The following is an 11,119-nucleotide window of genomic DNA, read 5'->3' on the forward strand; positions in this document are numbered from 1 at the left end:
GAAAGAAGTCTTCATTAGCAACTTTCTAAAGAAACGAGTAGAATAAGAGCAAGAGACCAGTAGCACCTTGAAGACTAACAAAATTTGTGGCAGGAGAGGAGCTTTCATGAGTCACCGCTCACTTCTTCAGATAGGTAAAGGTAAAGGTTGCCCTTGCTCGAAAGCCAGTCGAGTCCGACTCTAGGGATGCGGTGCTCATCTCCATTTCAAAGCCGAAGAGCCAGCGCTGTCCAAAGGCATTTCCGTGGTCATGTGGCCAGCATGTCTAGACGCCGAGATGCACGGAACGCTGTTCCCTTCCCACCGAAGCGGTACCTATTTATCTACTTGCAATGTCTTGCTTTCGAACGGCTAGGTTGACAGGAGCTGGGGCCAGAGATGGGAGCTCACTCCGTCATGCAGCACTCGGGTCTCGAACTGCTGAACTACTGACCTTCTGGTCTGCAGTTCAGTGTCTTAACCACTTGAGCCACCGCAGCCCCTTTGTTCTTCACATAAAAGGTAAAGATTCCCTTGCTCGAAAGCCAGTCAAGTCCGACTCTAGGGTTGCGGTGCTCATCTCCGTTTCAAAGCCGAAGAGCCAGCGCTGTCCAAAGATGTTTCCGTGGTCATGTGGCCGGCATGACTAAACACTGAGGCGCACGGAACGCTGTTACCTTCCCACTGAAGCGGTACCTATTTATCTACTTGCAGTTTCTTGCTTTCGAACTGCTAGGTTGGCAGGAGCTGGAACTAGAGACGGGAGCTCACTCCATCATGCGGCACCCGGATCTTGAACTGCTGTACTACTGACCTTCCACAGCCTGCAGTTCAGCGTCTTAACCACTTGAGCCACTGCAGCCCCTTTGTTCTTCACATACTGAAGGCTTAAAAAGGCATCTGAAGAAGTGAGCGGTGACTCACGAAAGCTCACCCCGTGCCACAAATTTTGTTAGTCTTTGAGGTTCTACTGGACTCTTGCTCTTTTCTGCTGCTACAGACAGACTAGCATCGCTGCTACCCATTTTGATCTATCTCTACGGAAAAGAAGTGCGTCAACCACACGCCCACTTACCTTGGACCGTCAGCTCGGCAATGGTTCTGCTACCTTCCTTCATCTCACAGATGTAGACGGCATCGTCGTCCATGGTGACATTCTGGACCGTCAGCTTCCGACACGTCCCTTGTTCTTCGATGTCATACTTCTTACTCTGTTGGAGTTTTGTCTCTTCTTTGAACCAGGTGGTTTCCGTGCTCGGCACGGGGACCTCACATTGGAAAGTCGCCGATTCCTTTTCCCGGACTTCCAGATCTCTGAGCTTCGCTTTGAAAGGGATCCTCGGTTCTTTGGAACAAAGAAAGAGAAAGGCAGGAGAGCTTAGAGCACGGAACAAAATGTGAACTGTCCAGGGCTCCTTTTGTAGAAAAAGCCCAGCAGGGACTCATTAGCATAATAGGCCACACCCAACCGCAGGAAATCATTAGCATATTGGGCCACACCCCTGACAGCACAGCTCATTAGCACATTAGGCTGCACCCCCATGTTCCCAGAAGTGTGGTCATCCAGCCACACCCACCTTTTGCTTCTTATTCTGTTGACCTTGTTTGTTGTCAAAACCCAGGGCCTTTTTTTGTAGCAGGGACTCCTTTGCATGTTAGGCCACACGCCCCTAATGTAGCCAATCCGAATGAGTTCCTGCTGGGCGTGGCCAATTTGGGAGCCAGCCGGAACGCCGTTCCTGTGCGTTCCTGCCCAAAAATAGCCCTGGAACTGTCTAAGAATCACTGTCTAAGGTACCGGCTGGATATTAGGGAAGGGTTGCCAAGTCCCTTACTTGGCACAGCGGGGGAGAGTTGGGCCTCGCCCTGGACATTCTCTCGCGCGTGCCGCGATGACGTCACCCGGAAGTGACGTCCTCATGTCGGGCACGTCGCCGGCCGACACTCTAGCAATCAGCCTGGAAACCCTATGGTACCATAGAGTTTCCAGGCTGATTGCTAGAACCTCGACCGGCGACCTACCCAACGTGATGAAATCATTTCCGGGTGACATCATTGCGGCAGGCATGTCGGCCTGAGCCAGACGCTTTGGGGGTGGGGTTGCCCCTGCCAGCTTGACCCAGACCAGTGGGGTTGGGGGCAATGCTCCCTCTAAGCTGTGGAGTCTTGTGAGCAAAAATTCTGCTTTGTGAGCTACTGGCATGAAAGTTGTGAGCGGGCGATTTGGCACCTCCCTAAATGAGTTTGCTCTGGAGCCCTCCTTCCTGAGCTAAGGCAAAAATGTGTGGGCCAGAGGCTAAAAAACTGTGAGCTAGCTCACACTAACTCAGCTTAGAGGGAACACTGGTTGGGGGCCCTTTGGGAGGGCAGTCCCGTACACACACCCCAGGAGACCTGGCAGCCCTATATTAGGGGAAACTTTTTTACAGTCGTTGTGCCACAGTGGAATCGGCTGCCTCGGGAGGTGGCAAGCTCCCCCTCCCTGGCAGTCTCTAAGCAGCGGCTGGACAAACCCTTGTCAGGGATGCTCTAGGCCAGTGATGGCGAACCTTTTAGAGACCGAGTGCCCAAACGGCGACCCAAAACCCACTTATTTATCGCAAAGTGCCAACACGGCAATTGAACCTGAATACTGAGGTTTTACTTTAGAAAAAACAACTCACACATTAACTTAAGATGATCCAAACAAAGTAAGGAAAGAAATCCCAAAGGCTTTCATCGACTTAAAATTATTTGGCAGAGAATTCGACACTTTAATGATGGTCTGGACCTGGCTGGGGCGATGGCACGCGTGCCCACAGAGAGGGCTCTGAGTGCCGCCTCTGGCCCCCGTGCCATAGGTTCACCACCACTGCTCTAGGCTGATCCTGCATTGAGCAGGGGGTTGGAGTAGAACTCTGTGATTCCATGATCGTAATACCAGAATAAATGCCCACCTCCGGTAAATCAATGGATCAGGACGGTACAATTTTATCAGTACTTGAACGCATGACATATAGACGACAATTATGTATGAACCTATTTTTAGCTATTTGGAAACCTTTCACAGAAGCTTCCAGGCAGCTCTGCCACCACTGTTTATTTCTACTCTCTCTATATATATATATGGGTTCTTCCCCTTTTTTAAAAACGGCTTTTCATTCAGTTACTGGGTTTCAAGGTTCCCCCCTCTTGTTCTCCCCCCCTTCAATCAATCAATCAATCAATGTTTTTAAAAAACAGTGCTGTACAGTCTGCCCCCATATTCTATGCACTGATGTACCACAATGCAACCACAGAGAAATATGGAGAGTTAATCAGAGAAGCATCAGGCTAGCGTCATTTGCCCCACCTACCTCACAGGGGTGTCTATTGTGGGGAAGGGAAAGGAGACTGTAAGCCGCTCTGAGACTCCCTTTGGGTAGTGAAGGGCGGGGTATAAATCCAACCTCTTCTATAAATCCAGTCTCTCTATATATAGATATGGGCAGGGGTCATTTCCTGCAGGAGCGCACAGGAGCAGAGCTCCGGCAGTAAAGAGCCCAGGGGGCTGGCACATGCAACAAGCCCCGCCCCCTGCTCCCAGCAGCCCTCAGTCAGAGCAAGAAGCAGCCAGGTATGCAGCAGAGCCCCTCCCCCCGGCACCCCCGGTCCAAAACAGTCCAGTGGCACCTTTAAGACCAAGTTTTATTCAGGTACAAGCTCTCCCTCCTCTGCGAGGACAGATCTGCACGTTCCTCCCCCCCAAATAGCGAGCAATCAAAAACAGTCCAGTAGAGCCTGAGCACTGGGTGTTGCCTTCGGACACACTTCCGGTGATGTCAGGGGGTGTGGCATATGCAAATGAGTTATGCTAATGAGCTCCTGCTCCTCATTTTCTACAAAATGACCCCTGGATATGGATATATATCCACGGGGGCATTCATGAATCAGAGCTCACTTTCACTTTGACATGTAGAGGTGTGTCTCCTTGAAGCTTCTTCTGCCCAAATTTCATTCCCCTCCTGAATGTTTAAAAGGTCAGAAATCAGTTGTGTCCCCTGCCCTCCCAGAGGGTAGCCAGCGTGTGCAGAGGTCATAAATCATTGCCAACACCATGACAGTCCACCTGTTTGAAATAACAGTCTGCTCTTCCCGCATGACAAACAACTTTCCCCTTGCTCCCTTCTCTGTTTGGAATACTTTGAATGCTTAAACAATCGGTTACTTTAGAGATGAACACACAGAATTCCAAATCCAAGGGGCTTATCTACACTTTAAAAAGCACATGGTACAGCCATTCCTCCTGAGACTATACCATTTCAGACTACTGGCGGGACATAGTATGTTTAGAGGCCGGTCCCCACCCTAAAAGTGTTGTTTCTTTTTATACGACTCCTCACAACATAAATCCAGAGCGATTGGTGCAATATTATAAGTAGGAACACTAAAAAGAATATCAGTTTAAAGTAAAAATAACAAACTCCCATCGTATCTCAGGAAATACTAAGCTGGCAACATTTTTTGGTAAGAGGTCAGCTTTCCTTAGGCATATATTATTATTATTATTATTATTATTATTATTATTATTATTATTATTATTATTATTATTATTATTATATCGGATGGGAGTTGATTATGTAAGTCATAAGAACATAAGAGAAATCAATGTTGGATCAGGCCAATGGCCCATCCAGTCCAACACTCTGTCTGTCACACAAGAAACCAATGTTGGATCAGGCCAATGGCCCATCCAGTCCAACACTCTGTCTGTCACACAGTGTCCAGAAATGTTCCCTCTAAGCCGTGGAGCCTTGTGAGCAAAAATTCTACTTCATGAGCTGCCGGCATTAAAGTTGTGAGCAAGCAATTTGGCTGCTGCATAAATGAGTTGGCTCTGGAGCTGTCCTTCCTGAGCTGAGACAAAAATGTGTGAGCCGGAGGCCAAAAAACTGTGAGCTAGCTCACCCTAACTCACCTTAGAGGGAACACTGGGAGCCCTCCCACTGTTGCCCCCGCCCCAAGAATAAAGAACACAGAGCATCACTTGCCCCAGACCGAGAGTTCCTATCTATACCTTATGGCTAATAGCCCCTGATGGACCTCTGCTCCATAGGTTTATCCATAACAACATAAGAGAAGCCCATGTTGGGTCAGGCCAGTGACCCATCCAGTCCAACACTCTGTGTCACACAGTGGCCAAAAATACCAGGGGCCCTCAGGAGGTCCAGCAGTGGGGCCAGGACACCAGAAGTCCTCCCACTGTTGCCCCCCCCCCGAATAAAGAGCATCCCTTGCCCCAAACTGAGAGTTTGAGAGCCGACCATGCAGGGTGCTGTGATTGTGGCTTTTGGCCTGATTTTGGACCCTTCAAAAGTGACCAGAAGGCTTTTGCTGAAATTTGACCTTTTTTGCAATATACTTCTTGGGAGATCTATTTCCCGCATTCAGTATCATGCTTCTATGACTGGACAAAACGCTGCTATATTAACCAAATGACCCAATATAAATGTGGACTTTGAGAACTGCTGATCTGATAAAGATTGGCTCCGATCACACGCAGAAATAGCAGGAGATCTCCAGGCTCCAGCTGGAGATTGGCAACCCTATCTCTGGAGGAAGAGGAGGAAGAAGAAGAAGAGGAGGAGGAGGAGGAGGAGGAGGAGATTGGATTTATACCGCGCCCCTCACTACCCAAGAGAGTCTCAGAGCGGCTTACAAACTCCTTTCCCTTTCCCTCCCCACAACGGACACCCTGTGAGGTAGGTGGGGCTGAGAGAGCTCTGACATTTTGGAGGTCATTAATTCATAGGGTTGCCAAAGGTCAGAAGTTACTTGGCGGAACTTAACACACGCACAGAAATTCCACAAGCATGGTGCGCAAAAGGTTCTTTTCCAGTGGACTGTATCAATGGACTGCAATTGCTGAGGAAGCCTGTGGTACCCTAACGATTAGTCAGACACCCCTGCTCTGAAAGGGCCCAACCTCCGAGACAAAAAGGGGATCCAGAATAATCCATTTTTAAAATTTGGGCTAGCAGATAAGACAACCCTGACCAAGGTGACCTTCCATTTGGTGTTGTGGTTAGGAGCGCGGACTCTAATCTGGGAGAACTGGGTTTGAGTCCCCACTCCTCCACATGCAACTGCTGGTGTGACCTTGGGTCAGTCACAAGTTCCCTCGGAGCTTTTTCTCTCAAGGGCAGTTTTTTTAAAAAAATTATATTTATTGGTTTTCAAGTTTACAACCGTTTGTCCACATAGGCATATACATTCTAGAGTCTTTTACTTATTCTCTAACCAATTATACATTCTCAACCACCTTGTTATAAACATTTCTTCACTTTTTCCTTGCAATATTAGATTTCATTTATCCATTTCAGATACTTTAATCAGTCTTTCTATTATTTCATCTTTTGGGGGTATTTTATCCTGTTTCCAGTATTTAGCCCATAGTATTCTTGCGATTGTAATTAAATAAATTATCAAGTACTTTTCATTGTAACTAAGGTCTTCTGGTATCATGTTTAGTAAGTATATTTCAGGTATTAGGTCTAGTTTCACTTTTACTACTTGCTGTATTATATTCTGTATGTTCTTCCAGTATTTTTGCACTCATGCATCACCACCACATGTGATAGAATGTTCCTACATTTGTTTTGCACTTCCAGCAGATGTTTGAGCAATTTGAGTAACACTTAGCTATTCCTTTCTGGTGGCCAGTACCATCTGTGAAACATCTTAAAGACATTTTCTTTAAAATTAGTTGCCCTCATAGCTTTGAGTGATTTCCAAATCTTTAACCAGTTTTCAGGCTGGATTGTATAACCTATATCTCTCGTCCATACATAAACATTATTCTTTACTGGTTCATCTTTCATATAATCTTCAATCAATATGGGCAGTCCTCGAAAGAGCTCTCTCAGCCCCGTCTACCTCACCAGGGCGTCTGTTGTGGGGAGGGGAAGGAGTTTGTAAGCTGCTCTGAGACTCCAAGTGAAGGGTGGGGGTATAAATCCAATCTCCTCCTCCTCTTCCATCATGGCTGGGAGTGCATCGATTCCCTACGACCTGAACAGACGAAGCTGCCTTCTGCTGAAGCAGACCAAGAGTCCATCAAAGTCCGTATTGTCTACTCAAACTGGCCACGGTTCTCCAGGGTCTCTCATTGTCCTGTCCAGCGCGAGCTGTGCTAAGCCAACGCTCTCTAGGTGTGAGTCAACGCACGGCCACTGAGGAGAGCTTAAATCATCTTTATTTAACTTCACACGCAATCAGAAGATCATTTACTCACAATCGACCAGACAGCTGGATGGAAAGTTACATCTTGTGATCTAGGTCAGTTCTATAGCCGTGGTGAGAAAGAGATGGGCTTCCCCTCTCCTTGCAGTAAGGGTTGATGGACAAAGAAAACGGAAAAGAGCAATAAAATTCCTATCTTTGCGCCTCTGAGCTCAGGAAATTACTCTTAATGAGCCAGTTGTGGTAAGAAATATTAAAAATATAGAAGAAGGTTTGGGTTTAAAATGAACCAAAATAGTATACATATTTCTCTCTGCCCTTGCTAGGCCTGTTGAATCAAAGCCTGTGATTCTTTTGCAAAGCCCTTTTTTTCCCAGAAGGATCTTTTTCTTGGTCACACATGCAAGGATGTAAAAACATTCCAAGGATGTAAAAAAACATTCCATTCCCAGGTGCGAGACTTAAAGCCAGTTTGGGAAGCGACAGACCCCAATTTCCTAGATAATAAAATGTGTGACCTTTTGGGAAATTGGCAGACTTCAATCCATAGCTTTCATCTCTCTGATAACATCAAAGCACAGTTTATTCCCCTGATTGGGGAACACCGGGAAGAAACAATGACACTGTATCGATCCTGTGAACTTTTGTTGTGTGAGACCAAGGAAACAAAAATTTCCTGTAATACAATCTCAACTTCTAGGAAATAATTTTCAGATAGGCAATTTCCACCTCCTGATGCTAATTAACACCTGATATGATCATCAAAAAGAACTCCTCCTTTGATCTTGGGTATAAATGGTGGTCCGTTACAACAGAACCTCGTTGACTCTTGAAGGATCAGGGGAGAGGCTTATTTCTCCTGAGAATTCGGAGTCAACCCGAGAGCCTCTCGTTAGCTGCATGCCATGGGGTGGGGGAAACTGCATGTTTATTTTTCTGTGTATTCTATCAAATGTTTAGGAATTAGGACTCTGAATGTTTTGCTATAATAAAGATAAGTTTTATTTTAAGAAGAGACTAGTGAATCCAAGCTTGCACTTCTGCCTTTGGTAAGGGGCAACACACAGGAGACACACGAACTGAGGGGGGGAAAGTGTGGGTGTCAGGGGTAAACACGCTTTCACAAACATGTGCAGACACACACCCACACACCCAAAATTCTCACAACACCAGTCAGAGGGAAGCTTCTGGGACCCCTAACTGTGGACTCCAATTCCCAGGTGCAAAAAGTCTTAAAGATACAGAGCAGTTTTACTAAACTACAGATAAACGCTGACTGGGGGCAGCACACTCATCAAGGTCCTTCACATCACTATGACCTGATCCCGAATTGGAGATTCAGGGGACTTGAGACTTTCTGCACGACAAGCAGATGCCCTGCCACTGAGCCACAGCCCTTTCCCTGCTTCTGCAGCAACTTCCTTCACCGGGTGGTGCAGTTAGTTTGTTCATCCTTGGTGAGGGCCAGAAAGAGTGGCTCGAACCATGTGACGTCGGAGAGCTGCCAATCAGCCTCCCCGAATGTCATCTGACACGTCTATGATGTTGAGAGCTCCTCCTTTGTCACCCTCCTCGACTATGTCAGAATTTTTGGGAGGCTGCAGATGGCAGCAGGCTCTTTGGAGGAGCAAAGACTGATGTTTGTTGACGATGGTTTGGATCCTACCACCTTCCCCACCTTCATCTCACCCAATTCCCTTCCACGGCTAAGAAGAAGAAGAGAGGAAGAAGAGCTTGGATTTATCCCCCACCCTTCACAGAGTCTCAGAGCGGCTTGCAAACTCCTTTCCCTTCCCCGCCCCACAACAGACACCCAGTGAGGTAGGTGGGGCTGAGAGAATAGCTCTGAAAGAACTTGTGACTGACTCATGGCCACACCAGCAGCTGCTTGCGGAGGCGGGGAATCAAACCCAGTTCTCCCAGATTAGAACCCACGCCCCTAACCACTACACCAAACTGGCTCTCAAGGTGAGAGTATATAAGGTGAGATTATATTTTCAAACTGGGGACTGGGCTAAATTCTTATCCAACAAGTTCATTCTTTAAAAAGATAGCCGTTTTTACCTATTGAGAAACAAAAACTCTGTCGTTCAGGAAGGCCTGCTTGCCAATAAATTCTGCTAGTTGTTAAGATCCACAGAAATCTGGTTTTGGCTTCCATCTCTAGGGTTGCCAGGTGTGGAATGGGAGGAGGAGGAGGAGGAGGAAGAAGAAGAGGAGGAGGAGGAGGAGGAGATTGGATTTCTACCCTGCCCTTCACTACCGGAAGGAGTCTCAGAGTGGCTTACAAACTCCTTTCCCTTCCCCTCCCCACAACAGACACCCTGTGAGGTAGGCGGGGCTGAGAGAGCTCTAAGAGAACTGCAGAAGAAGAAGGAGGAGGAGGAGGAGGAGGAGGAAGAAGAAGAAGAAGAAGAAGAAGAAGCCTTCACTACCCGAAGGAGTCTCAGAGCGGCTTACAAACTCCTTTCCCTTCCCCTCCCCACAACAGACACCCTGTGAGGTAGGTGGGGCTGAGAAGAAGAAGAAGAGGAGGAGGAGATTGGATTTCTACCCCGCCCTTCACTACCCGAAGGTGTCAGAGTGGCTTGCAAACTCCTTTCCCTTCCCAAACTGCTCTTTTTCAAGGACAGCTCTCATCAGAGCTACGGCTTGCGCACTTAACCACTACACCAAACTGGAGATTCGGGGGTTGGGCCCGGAGGACGGAGGGGTTCGTGGAGGGGAGTGACCTCAGCAAGGTACAGGGCCGTAGAGTCCACCGTCCAAACCAGCCAGTTTCTCTGGGGAAGCTGATTTTCGTTGTCTAGAGATCAATCTTAAAACTGGGAGACCTCCAGGCCCTACCTGGGGGTTGGCATCCCTCATCTCTATTCATGGGGAGCCAGTTTGGTGTAGTGGTTAAGTGTGCAGAATCTAATGTGGGAGAACCGGGTTTGATTCCCCACTCCTCCACATGCAGCTGCTGGATGACCTTGGGCAAGCCATAGTTCTGTCAGAGCTGTTCTCTCAAGAGCAGTCCTCGAAAGAGCTCTCTCAGCCCCACCCACCTCACAGGGTGTCTGTTGTGGGGAGGGGAAGGGAAAGGAGTTTGTAAGCCGCTCTGGGACTCCGAGTGAAGGGTGGGGTATTAATCCAATCTCTTCTTCTTCATTTAAACCACAGTCTAGCTTTTATTTCACCGCTAGCTACGTCCCATGATGTCGCACAATACTGCTTGGGGATTATTATTATTTTAAATCGGAGAGGCATCTTATTTTAAACACTGTTTAAAACCAGCTTCAAGTCCAGAACACTTTCGAAAGAGCAGCACTTAAACCTGATGGGAATGAACAGCGTTGACTTTCCCAGCTCGTCTTCCAGACTGCTAAATCATGCAATGGGAAACTAGGTGATATGGCCGCTGTTTTCGACAGGAGTTTTGCATTGTCATTGGGCTAAAATAACCCCACGGGTGCTGCCGCGTCTTTCAGGACCACCCTGTATCTTGTAGCCGCTGCACAAATATAGCTCAAATGGAAGGAATGTTATTTTCTCAACTAACCCACAAACAAACTTGTTTGCCAACAGAAACACACCCAGTATTTCCTACTGAGGCACCTTTTCAGTTTTCCTGATATCCCTCCTTCCAGTGGGCATTTTGAAACAAGGGCTGATTCTGCACCCATCTGTTTCTTCGCAGTTTTTCTACAACCACCTCGTGAGGTTAATCTCCTTCTGTACTGCATGCTGTGTTCATTTTCTTTGTGCATCGGGTTTTATGGTATCTTCTGCATAGATTTATGACCGTTCAGGGGTGACTTAACAGTCAGTAGGGCATTGCCCTGGGGTATCTGAATGTGGTTTTGAGCAGCACCTTTTTCCTCCTCCCAGGGGTCGTTTCGTAGAAAAAGAGCTAGGGGAACTCATTAGCATAACTCATTAGCATATGCCACACCCC

The 11,119-nt window shown here is 47.5% G+C and overlaps 1 protein-coding gene across 1 annotated transcript in view; it reads right to left on the reverse strand.

Annotated features, from left to right (window-relative positions):
• Positions 1-1,054: 1,054 nt before the first annotated feature.
• The window catches only part of LOC107111951 (obscurin-like), a gene marked incomplete at its 3' end in the record, with an annotated part of 29,445 nt that continues 19,380 nt past the window's right edge, over positions 1,055-11,119 (reverse strand). Inside the window, exon 3 of the mRNA XM_015412997.1 lies at positions 1,055-1,324. Within this exon, the coding sequence (XP_015268483.1) occupies positions 1,055-1,324 (270 nt within the window). The remainder of the gene's footprint in view (positions 1,325-11,119) is intronic.

Source organism: Gekko japonicus, unplaced genomic scaffold (assembly GCF_001447785.1).
Source record: "Gekko japonicus isolate JY-2015 unplaced genomic scaffold, Gekko_japonicus_V1.1 scaffold2375, whole genome shotgun sequence".
Lineage (NCBI taxonomy): Eukaryota > Metazoa > Chordata > Lepidosauria > Squamata > Gekkonidae > Gekko > Gekko japonicus.